Source organism: Peromyscus eremicus, chromosome 18, assembly GCF_949786415.1.
Source record: "Peromyscus eremicus chromosome 18, PerEre_H2_v1, whole genome shotgun sequence".
Classification (NCBI taxonomy): domain Eukaryota; kingdom Metazoa; phylum Chordata; class Mammalia; order Rodentia; family Cricetidae; genus Peromyscus; species Peromyscus eremicus.
Window position 1 is genome coordinate 8,059,527 of NC_081434.1, and position 20,987 is coordinate 8,080,513.

Below are 20,987 nucleotides of genomic sequence, written 5' to 3' on the forward strand. Positions count from 1 at the left end.
CTTTCAGGCCCTGGCTTATTTTGAGCAGTTAAAGATTTCCCCAGATGCCTGGCAGGTGTGTGCAGAGGCTCTCGCACAGAAGACATACAGGTAATTAAGACAGATTCTCCATATTGTCTGGAAGGACTGACATGTCTGTGAACATGAAACATTTTAAGTTTTGTTTTGGGAAGTATTTTTATAAAAACATTTTGTGACTTACCTTTTTGAAAACTGTTAGTAGCATGAAAAAAGAAAAATAGCAAACCAATTCTTTGAGCCAATCCACAATTGATTTTTCAGTCAAACTATCCTTTTTAAAATGTACTTTTATTTTGTTGGTGTTTTGCTTGTATGTATGCCTATGTGTATGCCTGTGTGAGGGTGTTGGATCCCGGAGTTACAGATAGTTGTGAGCTGCCATGTGGGTGTTGGGGATTGAACTCGGATCCACTGGAAGAGCAGTCAGTGCTCTTAACCACTGAACCATCTCTCCAGCCCGAACTATCCTTTCTTTATGTGTATTGTGTACCTGATAGCCAGTCCTCACTGGAAGAGGCTACACTAAATATGTCCTTGTCTTACAGTTGGAAGTTGGTGAAGGAGGTGATCATTAATGATCTGTATCTTAATCTAAAGCCTTCACTTGGAGTATATATCAGTATTCAGTTACTATTGGTGTTGGGACCAAGGTCTTGTCATTAGTATTCATTGCAGTCTTAGGGTGATGCTCATAGTCCACCTTGTACGGTTTCCAGCGTGGGCCTCTGAGGAGAATTCAGGAAGGGTGAAAGCAGGTCTCGAAATATTTTCCTCCAGCTCTTCTCCTCTGATTCCTGAGGCCACGTACCACATATGAAAAGGCTCTCCCCTGCAATGTGGCCTTCTGGGTAGTCTTTCTAAAGCAGCAAACGCAGTTTCGTAGAAATAGAAACTTGTATACTCATTTCATCATTATTTAAGTTAGCTTCTTATTAAAGAAGACAACCTGGCGGCATAGTGAGGCTTGTGGGAAGCTGTTAGCTAGCAGGACACAGCAGCCTGCTGCTGGGAGCACGGGGCTTTAGTGATGGCCCTCTGCCTGGAGTGCTGGGCCCGTAGTCCTGTGTGGCGCCCTGTGTGGCTGTAGCGTAGTTGGGTTTACTGAGGCTTCTTTTTCTTGAACGTCTTAGAGTGTCTGCATTTCTGCTTAGACACTCTTTACATAGGAAACAGTGTCCCACACAGAGCCTGTCTCATGCACTGCTGTCTGGACTGAGCAGATTCCTGGACTCTAAAGGAATTTTGTCAGAATTGTTGGCTGTATCCTCCTAAGGGGAGTTAGAAATAGATTTTTTTTTCCCCCTCCCATCTTACAAAGGTGGGTTTATTTGTGGTTCAGTTTCTTGTGTGAACTTTGAGGGTAGACTGAGCCATCCTACCCTGTTTATTTTGTATTTGCCTGTAAGAGGACTGACTAATTAATAATGGTTAAGTTTCAGGTAGGTCACGGCGGCACCTCTGATTTCGTCAGTCTCTTGCTGCCCCGATATTTGCCGTCTTGATCTTCCTGATCATTGTAAAGTAAAGCACAGAAATTGTTCCCGGAGCTTTGACTCTCCACGTTAGAGTTCGGGGCAGTGGCCTCCACTCACAAAGTACCGTGTTTGGGGTGTGTATTAGAACACGTGGTTATGTTGTTTACAAAATGTAATGGGACTGCCACGTGTTGTGAATTGTATTTAGAGCTCTTTGAACCTGTTTAACTCAGGGCTTGGGCCTGTGGCTGCTGGGTAAAGCCTTTGCCTGAAATTCATGAGGCCCTGAGTGCCATAAAACAAAAAAGACAATACTATAAATGAGTAAGATATGATTGGTAAGTAGAAAGCCAGGCAAAAGCCTAGTGTTAGAAACCTCACCATTGTTACTGGTATTTTGCCATTGTTTTCCAGTTATTCTCTGATTATCTAATTTTTTTTTCTTTTTCAGTGATGATCACATAAAATTTTTCTGCTTCCAAGTATTAGAACATCAAGTTAAATACAAGTAAGCCTTTTCATTGTTTTTAATCTCAAAGATTTGTTGAGACAGGCATATTTTAATTTGTTATTCCGTCCTTGAAGAAACCAAAATACAGATAGTAAACTACCAGGGTAGAAATTATATCTGGGCTATATATATGGGTTTTGATTTCTTTAGACTGAGCTAGCCAGTCTGTAGGCTTATTCTGTAGACCACAGACCTCAATGCATGGTTGGTTTAAAAAAAAATCACATAGCTATCATTTGTTTGAGCGTGAACTGAGCTACAAATCTGAGGTCACTGACTGTAGCCTGTCTGACCCACTCATCTGTGTGTTCTTTACAACTGTGTTAATGGACATCCGCAGTGTAAAACTCTCCCTTTTGATAGATGAGATTTACGTTCACCGCCGCATGCAGCAAATGTAGTCACTGTTCCCTCTTTAACAGGTACTCAGAACTCAGCACAGCCCAGCAGCAGCTCATCAGGGAGACACTCCTGTCGTGGCTGCAAGCTCAGGTAATCGTTCATTTCATTGGGTGCCTCAGTCAATCAGCTGTTCCCTCTCTTATATTTAAAGTGCTGGTCTTGAAGATGGCGGGCAGAAACAGTAACTTAAGATTGTATTAATAACCAAAACTGCTCTACTTGCCATAACATTGTGGAAACTTTTCTCTCTTTTTTGAGAAAGGGTCTCACTATGTAGCCTTGGTTGCCTCTGCCTCCCGACTGCCAGGATTAAAGATACCTACCACCACACATGGCTGAAACTTTAGTTTTAAAAAGTAATTTTATTTAGCCCGGCGGTGGTGGTGCATGCCTTTAATCCCAGCACGCAGGAGACAGAGGCAGGCGGATCTCTGAGTTCAAGGCCAACCTAGGCTACAGAGTGAGTTCCAGGACAGCCAGTGCTACATAGGGAAACCTTGTCTTGAAAAGCCAAAAAGAAAGAAAGAAAAAGAAAAGAAATTCTTTCTGTACATGAAGCTTAATAACCCTTGGTTCATACCTGTGTCTCAATACCAGCAGGCAGAGGGAGGAAGATTGTTATTTGGAGGCCAGCCTGGAGTTTGAACAAGTTTTAAAGGCCAACTTGAGCTGTTAGTAGACCTTGTCACATAAAAACAAGGCCTAGGCTGGGCCTGGTAGCTCAAACCTTTGATCCCACAGAGGCAGAAAGCCAGGTGGATCCCTCCGAGTGAGGCCAACCTGAGCTACATAGGAAGACCCTGACTCCAAACAGGCAAACAGCTCACTGCCCCCTCCCCCCCCAAAAAAGAAAAAGAGAATGTTTGAGTAGTAACAGATTTATGCCCAACGCTGTGGGAAAATAAAAAAAATTTTTTTGAGACAGGGTTTCTCTGTGTAGCCCTGGTTGTCCTGGAACTCAATTTGTAGACCAGGCTGGCCTGGAACTCACAAGAGATTCACCTGCCTCTGCCTCCTGGTCTAAGAGGCAGCCATTAATTCACTTGCTCATCATGTGACGGGTCCCTTGCACTCATGGGTAAATTTGCAGTTTGCTGTGCTGCCGCCAATCTGGGCAATATTGAAATTTAAGTGAGTTTTTGCCAGCTAATGATAAATAGAAAAAAATAATGTGCTTTTGAATAGTTTGGATCTAATTTTGTGGATTTTTCTGTTTGCCAGATGCTGAATCCCCAGCCAGAGAAGACCTTTATACGGAATAAAGCAGCCCAGGTCTTCGCCTTGCTTTTTGTTACGGAGTATCTCACTAAATGGCCCAAGTTTTTCTTTGACATTCTCTCAGTCGTGGACCTGAACCCCAGGGGAGTGGATCTGTACCTGCGCATCCTCATGGCCATCGATTCAGAGTTGGTGGACCGGGACGTGGTTCACACATCAGAGGCAAGTCACTTGGCACTGACTGGGTTCTTAACGTATGCTTTGAAGGGAAGGTGAGCATACATACGGTGAGGACAGGGAGTCTGGTCTGTTGCATTCCTTTTTGTTTGTTCGCTGCCATCCCCAACCCCACCCAGCCCAGCCTTTCGCATCTTCTTAAACTACAAATGTTCCTAGCATCTTGAATTTGCTGACAATGAAATTTAACCTCTCCCACCACCGAAGATTGAAGTTATAGCATTACATTAGATTTTTAAAACTAAGCCACCTTGTCACCAGGGAAGTACACCTTAATTTCTCATAGTTCCGTGAAATGCCATCCTTACTGAATGCTTCTGAACAAGTGAAAAGCAGTAGCTTATGAGTGTGGAGGTCAGCATGCTGTCTCGTGGTCTCAGCCAGTCGTGGCGCCCAAGCCCTCTATCCTGGTCTTTATGCATCTAGACATCTCTCTTGCCTTTCTTTGTTTTTGTTTTTGTTTTGTTTGTTTGTTGTTAAGTAGTGCTAGTAATTGAATACAGTGTTTATCACTGCCAGGGAATCTTTGCAGCTGAGGTACATCCTTAGTCAAGCCTTGTTCCTAAGGCTATGGTAATGTAAAGTGCTTGTGAACTCAGAGAGCCATTGCATAGTGTGCAGGAGGCCGGGATTTGATCTCTATCCCTTCAACATAGAAGTAATTAGTAAAGAGTGGGAAATGTAACTGGCTGTTTCTAGCACTTGGGTAACTAGGGTAGGAGGGCCATCCTGAGTTACATATTGACAACCCTGTGTCATGAACAAAAAAGCAAAAACCCCACTGGAAATAGCTTTACTTGTATATAATAGTTCAAGACAACTGTAACTAAAAGATTCGTAAACTTAAAGGATACTGTACATTTAAGTCATAGCTGTTTTTTTCTAAATAGCTTAAGTATCAGTTTTGTCTAGTGTTTAGAAATCATTTCACATTCTTGAAATTTCTAAGCAATGCTTATTTATAGTTTGTATTTAATGAATTAAGTCTGGCACCACGGAACAGAACGGAAAAAGGAAACACAGAGAATCACAGGATGTAATTTTAGAGCAGATAAATAGGAAGCCATGGCAGGCACTGTTTAACAAGCCTGGAGTTTGGTGCAGAGGAAATCACTGTGTGCAGCTGCACTCGGCTGTCATAATCTCCCTGTCTTTGTGTTCTGTTTGCAGGAGGCGCGCAGGAATACTCTGATCAAAGACACAATGAGAGAACAGTGCATTCCAAGTCTGGTGGAGTCGTGGTACCAGATCTTACACAGTTACCAGTACACTAACTCAGAAGTGCTGTGCCAGTGCCTTGAAGTCGTTGGGGCTTACGTCTCTTGGATAGACTTGTCCCTTATAGCCAATGATAGGTGCGGACACCGATCATGTTTAAACTGAACTTGTCAGAGTCGGGGTCGAAAACCGGTGAACTGAAAATGTCACGGTCTTGATTTCTCCACCCCCAGGTTTATAAATATGCTGCTAGGTCACATGTCAGTGGAAGTTCTGCGGGAAGAAGCATGCGACTGTCTGTTTGAAATTGTGAATAAAGGCATGGACCCTGTGGATAAGATGAAGCTGGTACAGTCCTTGTGTCAGGTGTTGCAGACGGCTGGCTTCTTCAGCATTGACCAGGTCGGTGCAGTTCTTACGTGTGAGCTCTGAAAGCCGTCACGGGCTGAACGCGGTTTCCCTCTGGGTTTGGGGATGTCCTTGAACTGATGGTAAACCACCATGTTCTGAGAGCCCCCACTAACAACTGTGGTGTTTTCCTTGCACACTTGGCAGTACCCATTCTTTACAGTCAGAATGGTGCATGCATCCTGCAGGTTTGCAGTGTTGATCATGCCCTGAGTGACAGGAAATACACCAGTTATACCATAGTGCATTTGACTGTTTGACCCAGGTTAGACCTCGTAACCATAAAAGTTTCGTTTTCACCGTAGACTTGAATTTTAAAATAGTTTTTCACATTTTTATTTTATGTGTATGCGTGTTGTGTCTGCATGTCTGTCCGTGCATCACTTGTATGCCCAGTGCCCAGGGATGCCAAAAGGGGGTCAGAGCTCCCGGGACTGGAGCTGCGGGTGGTTCTAAGCGGCCACGTGGGGGCAGGTCCTCTGGAAGAGCGGACAGTGGTCCCGCAGCCCTGAGCCCTCCCTCCGCTCCTGCCAGCACTGTCACCAAGCCGCACCTGCGCCCGGGGCGGCGTTTCAGATTTAGCTGTAGCTGAGGGAAAGCGTCTCTAAGACTGCTTTGAGTTCTTTATTACATTTCTTTAGTGTGTGTGTGTGTGTGTGTGTGTGTGTGTGTGTGTGTGTGTGTACATGCCTGCAGCACAGCGCACATGGGGAGGGGGCTCAGAGGACAACCTCCAGAGTCACTTCTCTCCTACCAGGAGGGCCTGAGGATGGAACTCAGGTTATCAGGCTTGGTGGCGCCCTGCCTGGCCCTGTGATATCTTTGTATTGGTGATAATTTCAGTAATGTGGCTTTAGTAGTTCCTTCTTCATGCACCGAAGGTAGTTATGTTACCTTCTATTGTCTTATTTATTTAATGTCCGGGGTTTTTAAGAAAAGGAAGTCTAAAATAGTAAAAGTAGAGCCTCCGTCTGTGGGAGAACAGCTTATAGATAACTAGTGAAAATAATCAGGGTCTGCCTGTAACAATGGCAGTGACCGAAGCAGGCAACTATAATAGCAGCTTTGTGTCTCTGTAGGCAAGTTGAGGCCTAAATCTCACAGTTCTAGACAGGACTATTACAGTTACACATGCAGTGTGACAGCGTTGATCTCATAGAAATATTCATGAACAGTTGGGGACGACGGTTCTAAAACGTCTCTTGTATGAAAGCTCTTTTTTTTTTTTTCAAAGTTGGTAATATCCACAGGACTGTCGTCATGAAAATGACAGTGGCAGGAATGAAGACATGCGTGGTTAAGAACACTGGCTGCCCTGGCAGAGGCCGGAACTACAGTTCTGGGATCCACTGCCCTCTTCTGGCCTCTCTGAACACCAGGCACACATGTTGCACAGATGTATGTGCAGGCGAAACAACAAACATACAAAATAGTTCTTTAATTAAAAAACAAAACATAGTTGCTGTTAGAGTACTATTGGATAATAATGGTAGCAGAAAAATTCAAATTCTGATAATTTTCCTGTCATAATGACGGAATTGGTAGCTACTGTCTTGACATTGAGCCCTGAGGGCCAGCAGAATGCTCAGCAGGTAAAAACTCTTCCCTTGAGATCCTTATGACCTGAGTTTCATTCCTGAAACACACACACACACACACACACACACACACACACACACACACACACACGTGGAGGAGACTCACCCCTGAGGATGGCACATAGACGCCCACACTAACCCTCCATGCCACGATTACATAACCATTTTTTAAAGATGGAACCCTGATGGGCACTGCGTTCACGCCGCAGGTCAGAGGCCTGCCTTCCCCGAGGCGGGTGGTCGTAACCATGGTCTTTGCTTGTTGCTCATAGGAAGAAGACTTGGACTTCGTGGCCAGATTTTCTAAGCTGGTCAATGGAATGGGACAGTCATTAATAGTTAGCTGGACTAAATTAATTAAGAATGGGGCTGTCAAGAATGCGCAAGAGGCACTTGAAGCGATCGAGACAAAAGTACCACTTATGTTACAGCTGCTAGTTCATGAGGATGATGATATCTCCTCTAACATTATTGGATTTTGTTATGATTATCTTCATATTTTGAAACAGGTGAGTCATTGTTTTCTTTTTGTCCAGTAGATTTATAAAGAGCTGTTGAAAATTGAAAATAAGAAAATACTCATAATTCTGGTTTATATATGTATGTATGTGTGTGTGTGTGTGTGTGTGTGTGTGTGTGTGTATTCTGTTAATTACTGTATTTCTTTTTTTTAGTTTTTTTTTTTTTTAACTTAAGAAATGTAGCCCAGCCGGGCGGTGGCGCACACCTTTAATCCCAGCACTCGGGAGGCAGAGCTAGGCGGATCTCTGTGAGTTCGAGGCCAGCCTGGTCTACAAAGCGAGTTCCAGGAAAGGCACAAAGCTACACAGAGAAACCCTGTCTCGAAAAACAAAAAAAAAAAAAAAAAAAAAAAAAGAAATGTAGCCCAAAGGTGATTAAGTTATTTGGAAGGTGATTTGAGGGCGCAGCAGTGGCTTCCTCTCTCTCATGGCTTCCCCAACCTCGGTCTTGGTCTGGGGTACAGTACCTGCAGTGACTCCCTATCCTCTGGAGTGTGTGTGCCTCGGACCCAGTTTGAAAGTGTTGATCACTCTTTATCCGTAGCACATTCTGCTCGGCCAGTTGATGCTGTTGTACTCGATAGCTGAGTAGACTGATCATGACAATCCTCCCCCAGCATTTTCAGGTTTGGTTTATATTGGGTTAATTGACTCATTCAAGCTTAAAGTAACTTTTGCAAGAGGGTATAGCTTTCTTCATTTGTGTGTGTGTCCACATGCCTGTGCGTGTGCATTTGTCCGTGTGCCTGTGCGCGTGCGTGTGCATGTGTAAAGACCAGAAGTCAGAGAGGGTTGTCCTCCTTCATTTCTCCACCTTCATTTTGAGTCAGGCCCTTGGTGAACCTGGAGCTCACTGGCTATCGGCTGGCTGGTCAGTGAACCCCAGAGTCCGTCTGTGCCCACCCATCCTGCTCCCCACGTGTGCCGCCATGCTTGGCTCACACAGATGGTGGGGATCTGAGTTAGGGTCCTCAGGCTTGTGCAGCAGACTCTGTACCGGCTGCGCCATCTCCCCGCCATGTTGTCCGTCATTGTTAGGTTCTGTTTGCTGTGCTGGAGACTGGACCCAGAACCAGGAGTGTGCCAGACATTCTCCATCCCTGAGCCCCAGGCTTCCTTCACTCTTAGAAGTGTGACATTTTGCATGCAGAATTTAAGGGTTTTTAGGATTTTGTAAGCTGTGATCTTTGCTTTGTTTTAAGAAGCTGAGCATGGTCATGCATGCCTTTAGTCTCAGCTGTTGGTGGGACAGAGGCAGATCTCTGTGAGTTCAAGGCCAGCCTGGTCTTTATAGTGAGTTCCAGGCCAACTATAGCTACATGCTAAGACCCTGTCTCAAAACAACAAAAACATCCTTTACTACTGTAAAGCTTAATTCTTTATAAATGCATGATAAACAACTTAATCAAATCAATCTTCTTATTGCTCGTTTGTCAAGTTATTTACTAGACATGGAATTACTACATCTGAAGTTAGGAACACATTAACTATAGATTTGCTGTCATACTAATCAGCAGAAATTTGTATATTTTATTTTCTTATGCTGGAGATTGGGCCCAGGGACTTGTACATGCTGGGAAAATGCTCTGCCCCATAATCATACTACCATTATGTATGTTGGTATCTCCTGTGTATATGTTTTAGAAGATATTAATTGCTTAGAAAACTACTTCGGTAACCAAGTAGAACATTAAAAATAAATTATTGTTCATTTAACCAATAAATTATTGTTTGCTTTTTATTCGAAGCTTCCAGTGCTCTCGGACCAGCAAAAGGCTAATGTAGAGGTGAGTGGTTTCTTGAAACCAATGGTAGATTTTCTTCCCCCAAATCAGTGAGTTTACTGGGGTTCTTTAGCTGACTGTGGGTGAGGGGTTACTCACCAGAGTAGAAGCAGCTGCGTCATTGAAGAGCCCAGCTTCAGGTGCTAACTCCCAGAAGCCACAGTGGAGGAGTCATTCCCAGCAGCCCTCCATGAGTGTGTAGCCCTGGGAGGGAGGGGCTTGTGAGTTGTGTGTTTCCTGAGTCTCGGGTACCCTCCCTCCAGGACAGATTGTTGTAGCTCAGATTTGTTCACAGCACCCCACTCCTTGTCATGCTTCTCCTCTTCTGGAGAGTCCCTGAGCCTTGGAATGAGTGACAGAGATGTCCTTCTAAGACTGATCAGTTCTTTGTCTGAAATCTACCTTGAAATGTAGCTCAACTTCCAGATTAAAAAGAACAATTAACAAATGTTATTTCATTATTAATTTTAGGCAATCATGTTGGCTGTTATGAAAAAATTGACTTATGATGAAGAATATAACTTTGAAAATGAAGTAAGGAATTTTGCGTCAAAGAAAAACTGGTTTTAATTTTATTGCTTGTTTGCATCAAATTGGTATTTTTTTAGTTTCAGAGCCTTTTAAAACAAGAAATAGTGTTTTAAATCAATCGTGTTTATACTGATGTAGTAATTTATGTTAATGTCAGTTGTGGGTAACACTCATAGAGACCTGAATCTTTCACTGTCTAAGGGATTGGAGAGGTGACTCAGTTGGTAACGTGCTTGCTGTATAAAAATTAGGATCTGGCCGGGCGGTGGTGGCGCACGCCTTTAATCCCAGCACTCGGGAGGCAGAGCCAGGCGGATCTCTGTGAGTTCGAGGCCAGCCTGGGCTACCAAGTGAGTCCCAGGAAAGGCGCAAAACTACACAGAGAAACCCTGTCTCGAAAAACAAAAAACAAAACAAAAAACAAAAATTAGGATCTGCATTTGGTGGCTGTAGATGGCTGGATTTGGTGGTGCGTGCTTGTAGTCCTAAGCTGGGAAAGCAAACACCGTGAATCCCTAGGGTACCCTGGCCAGCCAGCCTGGCCTAGGCATTGAGTCCCAGGTCTCAATGAGAGAACTTGTCTCTCACACACAAAGTGAATAGCCCCTGAAGCCAATGCCTGAGATTGGCCTCTTGTCTGCACACACACGCACGTGCGAATGCTCATGTGCACTTACACATACTTAGAAAATCTTGTAAGCTGGGCTTGGTGGCATATGCCTGAAATCCCAGAAGTTGGCAGCCTTAGGCAAGAATATTGCCATAACTGTTGAGCCAGCCTGGGCTACATCCTGGGTTACAAAGGGAGAGCCTGTCTCAAACAAACAAAAAAGAATCTTTTCTAAAAAAATTTTGGGCAGGAAGAGGGAGGACAGGGTTGGTATGTAAAATGAGTAGAAAATCTCTTACTAAAATAAATAATTTACAGGGTTTGGGATATAGCTCAGTGGTAGCTTGAGGCTTAATGGAGGAGGGTGAGAATGAGGCTTAACTGGACTTGTTCATTTAGAAGTGTGTCCAGGTCATGAGAGGGTCACTTCCCACTAACTATAGGGCCATCAGGTGCTTGATTAGGGGTGTGTGTGTACTCTCAAAGGATAATGGTGATAATAACCAACACATCAGCCCCAATCGTAACACTGTTGGCCCTTTGGGGGAATAAAAGGTGAATGAAGACACTAGGCAAGTCTAAGCCTCATGTGGGCCCACACTGGCTGTATTCTCCCAGCCCTGTCCCCTCTGTAGGCGGTGTGCGCCCCAGGCCTTTGATGGCTAAGGTGTTTTTTAGAATTACTAATTAGTGAGCAGGAAGGGGTTTGTGATTTTTTTCTACCCAAAGATAGAAGGTGCGAGGTAAACTGATGTTTATTTATCAGTATGTGAGGGTGGGCCAGGGTGTGGCAGTGGAGGTCGGTTCCCTCCTCCCGCCCTGGGCTGTGGGTGAGAGTGCGGCCGTCGGGCTCTGGCTGCAAGTGCTCCTAACCGCCGCGCCATCTTGATGCTTTCGACTTGTGTCGCCGCAGGGTGAAGATGAGGCCATGTTTGTAGAGTACAGAAAACAGCTGAAGTTGCTGCTGGACAGGCTCGCTCAGGTGTCACCAGAGCTAGTGCTGGCTTCTGTCCGCAGGGTGTTCAGTGCCACACTGCAGTAAGTTCTGCCCGCTCCTGCTGGGGCTGGCCATCCTCCTTAGGCCTCCGGAAACAGTGTCGCTTCTGTCATTTATCCTGTGTCCACCTCTGTGCTATAGATTACATTGCTTGGCAAAAAAAGGAGTAGTTTGACTTTTTAAATGGTTTTTTATTAGCATGTCAGTTATACTTAATAATGGCTTTCATTATGGTATTTCCATGCATGCACTTAATGTAGTCCAGCCGTTTTCACCTCCCACGCTGTTACCTCCCCTGGTCCTCTTCTGCTGTCTTGGTAACCAGTGAGTTTTATTGGGGTTGGTTACAGGAGTGTGGGCACCTCACCAGTGGCCGAGCCATTTTGTGGGTGCGTCACTGTCCCGAGTGTCGAGAGTCATACAAAGTTTATGTCAGGTCTCACAGACAGACAGACAGACAGACAGACACTCTGATGCCTTGGCAGGAACTGGCAGACCACACGCTTCATGGAGGTGGAGGTGGCAGTGAGGCTGCTGTACATGCTGGCGGAAGCTCTCCCCGTGTCCCACGGTGCGCACTTCTCAGGTGACGTTTCAAAAGCTAGTGCTTTGCAGGACATGATGCGAACGGTAGGTATACTGAGCACCCTTCACTACGTGTGATAAGCTCCAGGGCCTTGGTCGTTGCTAGAGCTTGGATGTCTTTACAGAGGGACTTTGGAGGTTGCAGGAAACAAAATGGCTTTCTTCATTTTCTTCCCCCTTTCTAGTTGGTAACATCAGGAGTCAGTTCCTACCAGCACACGTCTGTGACACTGGAGTTCTTTGAAACTGTTGTTCGATATGAAAAGTTCTTCACAGTTGAACCTCAGCACATTCCAAGTGTACTAGTAAGTGCGCACCTCACTCCCTCTGACTAATGCTGGGTGACAGTTCTATGTAAATCAAGCCCTGAAGAGCCTCTCTGTGTGTGATGTAACTTTCCTCCTGTATGCCTGGTCCTGCCCGACAAGTACAGTTTGATGTGAGCAAAAACTGCAGTATGACGATGAAACCCTTGAATCAGACCAGAAATGATCAGTGTCTCTTTCTGTAGATGGCTTTCTTAGATCACAGGGGTCTGTGGCATTCCAGCGCTAAAGTCCGGAGCAGAACCGCTTACCTGTTCTCCAGATTTGTCAAATCTCTCAAGTAAGTGTGGCTTCCAGGGCTGGTCGTGAAGTGTGCGCTTGGAGGCAGCTGAGAGTTGAAGCGCTCCCCCCCCCCCACCCCCACCCTCCCACCCCCACCCCCGACAGGAGCACTGAGTGGCCGTGCTCTGGCTTCCTTCCCTGCTGACGACTGTTGCTGTATTCAGCACTAACAGATGGCTTGTTTGCATACTTTGATGCAAGTTTGTGTATTACTCTATCGTTTTGTAGATTCTGTGTATTATTATTGAGTGGGTGTTTGAGGTACGTGGGAGTTGAGCTTTCCCATGTGGGATCGAGGTGTCAAATTCAAGTCTTCGGGTTTGCACAGCAAATGCATTTCATTCTTTTTTTTTTTTTTTTGTTTTTTTTGTTTTCCGAGACAGGGTTTCTCTGTGTAGCTTTGCGCCTCTCCTGGAACTCACTTGGTAGCCCAGGCTGGCCTCGAACTCACAGAGATCCGCCTGCCTCTGCCTCCCGAGTGCTGGGATTAAAGGCGTGTGCCATCACCGCCCGGCTGCATTTCATTCTTAATTCAAGATGGCTGGGCCATCTCCCTAGGCCAGGGTGCATGTTTTTTGTTTATTTGCTTGGTCCTGGAGATGGCAAACTGATTCCATTGCCTCTGTCTACCTCCTAAGCATGGGATTATAGGCTTGCCCTGTGATGCCCAGCCCAAAAGTACATTTTTAACATAACCTATCATATAGAGTATCTGTATAAGTACTTTTGGGGGGGAATAAGTAGTGCCATCGTCTTGGTAATGTATCACTACAGAGCAGGTGGACTTTTTAAATTGCTCGTAAGCTAATTTTAGTGATCAGATTGGCTAGCATATAAAACTGAGCCTTGGTTCCTTCCCTTTTAAAGGGGTTCATATTTCAGCAGCTTGTGAGCACATCACTTACCGTGGTTTTCCTTTCCCTTTCACCCAGTAAACAGATGAATCCTTTCATTGAGGAGATTTTGAATAGAATCCAAGACTTGTTGGCCCTTTCTCCCCCTGTAAGTACCCTCTGAGTGTCTCCCCGGACATCGAGACTGCCTGTGCCGTCATAACCAGCTGCACCCTGTCTCTAACTAGGGGAGGGGAGGTGTGTGCACAGAGTTTATTTGGATCGTTACCAAGATTGTTTGGATGACAAGCATAGTAATGGAGGGATTCGGAGTATGTTCTGATTTCTCTGGACTGTTAAATGCAGCCGACATATTTCATGGAGGAGAGAAGAAATTCAGCCTCTAAATTAGTCTCTAACGTGATCATATGTCTCATTCCCAGGGCCACTTAACACTGAAGTTTTTGTCCTCAGACTTAGGGTCTAAAACATTCTGTCAGTGTCACTAACTAAAAGGATTGAAGTTGAGATAGTTTATAAGTACAGTTTGATTTACACATGGTCTTTGTTTTATTTTTATTTATTTTATATATATTGGTTTTTCAAGACGGGAGTTCTCTGTGTAACAGCCCTGGCTGTCCTAGAACTCACTTTGTAGACCAGACTGGCCTCGAAGTCGGCCTGCCTCTGCTCCCAAGTGCTAGGATTAAAGGCGTGTACCACCACTGCCTGGCAGAAATTTCATTTTTTATAAATGCCCGGTATATGAGCCGATGTGGTGGATTATATTTCCTATCTCTCGTGCTTGTTCTTGATTAAGTAAATGAGAGGCACTAAATGTAAACCCTCAGTTAAGACGAAATTCCCGCCTAGGAGAACGGTTACCAGTCCTTGCTGAGCAGCGACGATCAGCTCTTCATTTATGAAACAGCTGGCGTCCTGATCGTCAACAGCGACTACCCCGCAGAACACAAGCAGGCCTTGATGAAGGACCTCCTGACGCCGCTGATGGAGAGGTTTAAGGTTCTGTTGGAGAAGCTGATGATGGCTCAGGATGAGGAAAGGCAGGCGTCTCTGGCGGATAGCCTCAACCATGCGGTTGGATTTGCCAGGTGAGCCCCATTGCAGTTAAATTAAAATGTGCGTCTACGTAGGCCGAAGCTCTGCTGTGGACCTTTGTAGCATGGGTACACTTAAGTGTTTTCAGAGCTGAGTTCCTCCGATTGTCTAAACTGTGGCTAGCAAAGAGGGCAGGTCATCTGCTGGCTGTATTTTACCATGAAGACTGTCTAAATCCTTAGTTCTCCAGCTTCTGACTTGAGTGTCAGTTAGTCCTGTGCTTCAGGTTAGCCCAGGTGTCTGTGTACCAGCAGCATACTGCGACATCGTGGCTTAGTTAGTATTGGTGCCTTCAGGGGAAGTCCCGAGACTCTTTAGCTGTAACATTGTGTCCCAAAGACACCAAGCGGCCATTTGCTTCTTTACCTACATTTTTTTTTTTTTTTTAAATATGGAACGCTTCACGAATTTGCGTATCATCCTTGCGCAGGGGCCATGCTAATCTTCTCTGTATCGTTCCAATTTTAGTATATGTGCTGCCGAAGCGAGCACCTTTACCTACATTTTTAACAGCATGAAAATTGGAGTGATTGCTAGTAAGTTATACCGGGAAGTTGTTGTACACTGTACACTTCAGCACATTTCAGGGCATAGCCAGGCCTCGGGTGATGGGAGTAACTTGGCTGTGAGTGTGATTGGGTTGTTTTCTAAATTTAGTGAGTGATGCGTACAGATTACCTGATGGCTTAGTCGTAGTAAGTACATTTTTTTCTGAAGACTTTATCAGATTTTAGAGAAGCAGAGAGACAGACTCAGATTATGTTAACTACATCTTATTTGCTTAGTTTATTTAACGTGTTCTGTGATGACATCTGGAAGCAGTCATTTCCACATGGCCATTAACTACCCAGGGAAGTGATTCTGGTAGAGGAAAGAACGGGAGTCTAGTGCTGGCAGCTTGCCGTCTGGTGTGCACCGTGCTGGTGTGCACTCTGCTGGTGTGCGTCGTGCTGGTGTACGTCATGCTGGTGTGCACTCTGCTGGTGTGCGTCATGCTGCTGTGCACCGTGCTGGTGTTCGTCGTGCTAGTGTGCACTCTGCTGGTGTGCACAGTGCTGCTGTGCACCCCACTGGTGTGCGTCGTGCTGGTGTGCACCGCGCTGCTGTGGACCGCACTGGTGTGCGTCGTGCTGGTGTGCGTCGTGCTGGTGTGCGTCATGCTGGTGTGCACAGTGCTGCTGTGCACCCCACTGGTGTGCGTCGTGCTGGTGTGCACCGCGCTGCTGTGGACCGCACTGGTGTGCGTCGTGCTGGTGTGCGTCGTGCTGGTGTGCACTGCGCTGCTGTGCACTCTGGACTGGAAGGATGAACTAACCCTGCCTGTCTGGTTTTGGTCGTGCAGTCGAACCAGCAAGGCTTTCAGCAACAAGCAGACTGTGAAACAGTGTGGCTGCTCCCAGGTGTATCTGGACTGTTTACAGACCTTCCTGCCAGCCCTCAGCTGCCCTGTACAAAAGGACATTCTCAGAAGTGGAGTTCGAACTTTCCTTCACCGAATGATCATTTGCCTAGAGGAAGAAGTGCTTCCCTTCATCCCGTCTGCCTCAGAACACATGCTCAAAGACTGTGAAGCGAAAGACCTCCAGGAATTCATTCCGCTCATCAACCAGATTACGGCCAAGTTCAAGGTACCGCAAGCCCTCCGATTGCTGAGACTTGTGACTTAAAAATTAGAGTCTGCATCCTCACATACCTTCTGGGTTTGTCCTCCTTACTGTGTGTTGTGGAGGTGGGGTGACTCACAGATGTGGAGGCCAGAGGTCGGCCTCCATCACCTTCCACAGTAGTCTTTGGTACGTGGTCTGTCTCTGAACTTGGAGCTCATTGATGGAGCCACACCAGCTTCGGGTAGACACTGACATTCCTCCCCATCTTCGGGTACACCACCATGCCCAGCTTCTCATTACCGGGGTCTGCAGCTTCAGACTCAGGTTCTCATGTGTGTGCAGGAAGCTCTTTGCAGACCAGGCCCCCCCTCAGCCCCACCTTTACCTAGTAAATGACCCTGAGTTGCCTGGTCACATGGGTCATGGCATGTCTAACATTCCCAATAGTCTGCTGTCTGCCACACAGGTAAGGTGAGGGAGGTTTCTAGGTTGAAAAACAGTACTTTTTTATGTGTATGAGTGTTTTGCCTGTGTATAGGTAGGTGCACCATGTGCATGCCTGGTGCCTGAAGAGGTCAGAAGACAGTGGTGGATCATCTGGAAGTGGAGGCACAGGGCGTGGAGTTGTGTGCCTCCATGGGGGTGCTGGGAAAAGGACCGAAAGTGTTCTTTATCACTAAGCCGTCTCTCCAGCCCCCTGAGTAGATAGATGTTTTAATAAAAGCGTTAGTCACTGTAGCGGGAGAAAAGTACCAGGAAGAGGAAGTAAAGCTAGTGCTGAGCTCTAAGTGAACACAGCACTGGGACAAGAGGCTAGAAGTCACCCAGGGCATGAAACAGGTATGAACTGGCTAGGGAGAATGGCACAAAGCTTGCTAAGTTCAGAGTCTGCCAGCCTGAATGTTCGTGGATGTTGCTCTGTACTCCTCATAATAACCCTCAGTGGTAAGAATTCTGCCTTCTAGAAGAGGAAACTGGAGCCCAGATAGGATAAGGAACTTAACTAATGGAAGTCACATATGTTAGTTTAATTTTACAAAATTCATTTCTTAGAATTTTTTCCTTTAAGAATTTAAATTTAATTTAATCCCAGCACTCGGGAGGCAGAGCCAGGCGGATCTCTGTGAGTTCGAGGCCAGCCTGGGCTACCAAGTGAGTCCCAGGAAAGGCGCAAAGCTACACAGAGAAACCCTGTCTCGAAAAACCAAAAAAAAAAAAAAGAATTTAAATTTAAAAAAATTTCTTGGCCAACTTTGATTATGAACACTTATTTCATTTCAATTTCTTTTATTTGTTTTTTAACTTTTATTAGAGTGTGCGTGTGTGTGTGTACGTACGTGTGTGTGTGTGTGTGTAGGTGTGTAGAGATCCGAGTCCAGCACTGTGGAGTCGGTTCTCTCCTCTGTCTTTTCATGGGTTCTGGGGATTGAATTCAGGTCACCAAGCTTGCACATAAGCGCCTTTACCTACTGTACCATCTCGCTGGCCCACAACCAAAATTCTAAGATACAAGTTGAACTTCAAAAAGGTTTTTCCAAGACAGGGTTTCTCTGTATAGTTTTGTTGCCTGTTGTGGATCTCGCTCTGTAGACCAGGCTGGCCTTGAAGTCACAGAGATCTGCCTGCCTCTGCCTCCCGAGTGCTGGGTTTAAAGGCGTGCACCACCACCGCCCGGCTCAAGTTGAACTTCCTAAGATTGACTTTTATGTGTGTGGTGTTTGGCCTGAATGCATGCCTGTGCACCATGTGTGTGCGTTGCCTGGAGAAACCAGAAGAGGGCGTCAGATTCCTTGGAATGGGAATTACTGATGGTTGAGAGCCTCATGTGGGTGCTGGGAGCAGAACCAGGTCCTCTAGAAGAGCGGCCAGTGCTCTTAACCATCTCTCCAGCCCCATACGTGTTGAATTTAATCTTGAGTCTTTGGGTAGTGCATATGTTTATACATTCATTAAGTTTGTAAATATACTCCGTAGAAAGTGAAGAGCTTTTAGAAAGTGTTAGTTTAATTTTACAAAATTCTAACCTCTTTCCAGAGTACCCCGTTGCTTTTCTTCATAGCTTCTGAGGTCAGTAACAGCTGCTCTTCTTTGCAGATTCAGGTGTCCCCATTTCTACAGCAGATGTTCATGCCCCTGCTTCATGCCATTTTTGAAGTGCTGCTGCGGCCAGCAGAAGACAACGACCAGTCGGCCGCCTTAGAGAAGCAGATGCTGCGCAGGAGTTACTTCGCCTTCCTGCAAACCGTCACTGGCAGCGGAATGAGCGAGGTGATCGCAAATCAAGGTAAGGATGCACGCCGTGCACGTGCACACCAGTGTGTCCGCCTAGGTCCCTGTCACAGCCGGATACCTGAGCTCCACAGTGAGTGGACGTGAACAGTGAACTTGTGAGGAGGTGGTCTGGTGTCCCCAAGAGTGTTCAGTACTCTGTAATAGAAATGAGTTACAAGCATGTAGAGCACCTTAAACTTAATCTGTAGCCGGTTTCTCTTTCCCTGTATTCTTTAATTGCTAGTAAGTAGTATAGTGAACATGTGCCAGAATTGACCTGACAGTTGAGTCTGACTGGCCCGTTTGCCATCTGGAAATTGAGGATAGCACTGGCCAACCACGGTGAAGAAGGCTTGTAATCACAGGTATCTGGGGGGCTGAGGCAGGACAGCCAAGTAAGTGCAAAGCCTGGCTGCACAGTATTCAGGGCCAGTCTGGGGAACTCTTGAGACTTTTCCTCACAAGGGAAGAGGGGTAAGCTGGGCATGGTGAGTGTCTCAGCTGCTTTTCCATTGCTGTGGTGAGACACCATGACCAAGACAACAAATAAAGACCTTGTTGTTGTTTACAGTTTCAGAGGGTGAGTCCGTGACCATCCTGGCAGGGGCGTGACCGCAGGCAGGCGTGGGCTGGAGCAGTAGTGAGATCATAGGCACATGGTAGAGAGAGTTCACTGAGAATACCGTGGGCTTTTGAAACCTCAAAGCCTGCCACGCCCACTGACACGCCTCCACCAACAAGGCCACACCTCCTAATCCTTCCTAAACACTTCCACCAACTGGGGACCAAGCATTCAAATACATGAGCATGTGGTGTCCATTCTCATTCAGACCATCACATGGAGCCTTTAATTCCAATATTGGTGAGGCAAAGGCAGCTACACATCAGTGAGTTTGAGGCCAGCCTGGTCTACTTGGCAAGGTCCTCCCCTAAAAACACATACACACACAAAATCAGCAGAGCAAGATATTAAAGGAATCCTGGCTTCTCAGTCCTTAGAATTGAGGTGCCTAGTTAATAACAGCAGTGAAGGGATTTTATCAACGCTCTAGGCATGTTTTGACGTACTGTATATTTTGAAATGAATGCTTCAGGTAGTGTTTTTCCTTTTGAAATTACAGTCTGGTTTTTCTCCTCAGGTGCGGAGAATGTAGAACGGGTGCTGGTGACCGTTATCCAGGGAGCCGTTGAGTATCCGGATCCGATTGCACAGAAGACGTGTTTCATCATCCTCTCAAAGCTGGTGGAGCTCTGGGGTGAGAGGAACCTGTTGTTTTTATTTTGTTTTGAGGTTTCATCCTGACCTCCCTCCACCCCCCCACCCCCGTGCATACTCTTAACTAAGTGATCCCACGGTGAGCTACACCTCCAGCGTGATAACTGTCTTCCGACCTTCATCCCCAGCCTGCTTCATGGGACTGTTTAAATGAAATGGTTAGAACTGAAATGGATCTCTGATCCAGATAGAAGCAGGAACCGGGGATTGATTTATTTATTTATTTATTTTTTCCCCTTTACGTGGACTGACTGACTCTCTTTTTAAACAAGATGAACATTTATTTGGATTCTCTTGACAGGAGGTAAAGACGGACCAGTGGGATTTGCTGATTTCGTTTATAAGCACATCGTCCCTGCATGTTTCCTAGCTCCTCTAAAGCAGACCTTCGACCTGGCTGACGCGCAGACGGTGTTGGTAAGCACCTCAGAGTCTGTCTACACGTGCAGACCTCTAGACGCTTCTCTAATGACAGGCGGATTGTTTCACGGGTTGTTTTTATATCGACATAACGACTTCAGAGTAGGACTCATCGAGTTACTTTTCCTGTTCTGGGGACAGATAAGGATGTCACACATTTGGCAGGCGCTTTACCGCTAAGCCGCATCCCTTCTCTTCTTCTTCCTCACCCTCTCCTCCTCACCCCTTCTCTCCTCAGTTTCCTCCTTCCCTTCCCCTCACTTTATTTATGGCATAGGATATGCTGTGCAGCCGTAGCTGGCCAGGGTCTCACTGCACACCAGACTGTCCTCAGACTCGTGGGCAGTCTCTTGCCTCTGCCTCCAGAGTGTGGGACTGTATGTCTGTGCCATCATGCACAGACGTCTACTCTGCGGCTTCCCCTGCCGTGACGAGCAGGAATGGCCATTCTCTTTCTGTGTGCTGGGTCCCAGGTCTCATTTTCAGAATGCTTCATGTGAGAGAGTTGTTTTCTCACTTTTCGAATAGCTGGGTAAAAGCCATGCTGCTACATTAGGACTACAGTTTGTAGTTTTTTCTTTTTCTTTTATGTCTGTGGGTATTATGTTTCCATGGATGTCTATGTGCCGTGTGCATGCCTAGCGCCCCCAGAGGCCAGAGGAGGGAGTCAGATCCCCTGGGACTGGAGTCACAGATGGTGGTGGGTGCTGGGAATCAAACCCTGGTTCCCAGGAAGA

General features: G+C 46.0%; 1 protein-coding gene and 1 non-coding gene across 2 annotated transcripts in view; one reads left to right on the forward strand and one right to left on the reverse strand.

The window, feature by feature from the left end:
* The window catches only part of Xpot (exportin for tRNA), a 55,417-nt gene that overhangs the window by 25,144 nt on the left and 9,286 nt on the right, over positions 1-20,987 (forward strand). The window contains exons 3-21 of the mRNA XM_059245783.1: positions 8-90; positions 1,948-2,004; positions 2,430-2,499; positions 3,631-3,849; positions 5,035-5,219; positions 5,316-5,484; positions 7,361-7,597; positions 9,358-9,396; positions 9,865-9,927; positions 11,448-11,572; positions 12,017-12,161; positions 12,302-12,421; positions 12,628-12,722; positions 13,657-13,726; positions 14,431-14,669; positions 16,019-16,304; positions 18,378-18,567; positions 19,694-19,810; positions 20,132-20,247. Coding sequence (XP_059101766.1) covers positions 8-90; positions 1,948-2,004; positions 2,430-2,499; positions 3,631-3,849; positions 5,035-5,219; positions 5,316-5,484; positions 7,361-7,597; positions 9,358-9,396; positions 9,865-9,927; positions 11,448-11,572; positions 12,017-12,161; positions 12,302-12,421; positions 12,628-12,722; positions 13,657-13,726; positions 14,431-14,669; positions 16,019-16,304; positions 18,378-18,567; positions 19,694-19,810; positions 20,132-20,247 — 2,625 coding nt within the window. The remainder of the gene's footprint in view (positions 1-7; positions 91-1,947; positions 2,005-2,429; positions 2,500-3,630; positions 3,850-5,034; positions 5,220-5,315; positions 5,485-7,360; positions 7,598-9,357; positions 9,397-9,864; positions 9,928-11,447; positions 11,573-12,016; positions 12,162-12,301; positions 12,422-12,627; positions 12,723-13,656; positions 13,727-14,430; positions 14,670-16,018; positions 16,305-18,377; positions 18,568-19,693; positions 19,811-20,131; positions 20,248-20,987) is intronic.
* LOC131895395 (U6 spliceosomal RNA) lies at positions 15,062-15,168 on the reverse strand. The gene has a single exon (XR_009375157.1). It is a non-coding gene; the product is annotated as a U6 spliceosomal RNA (small nuclear RNA).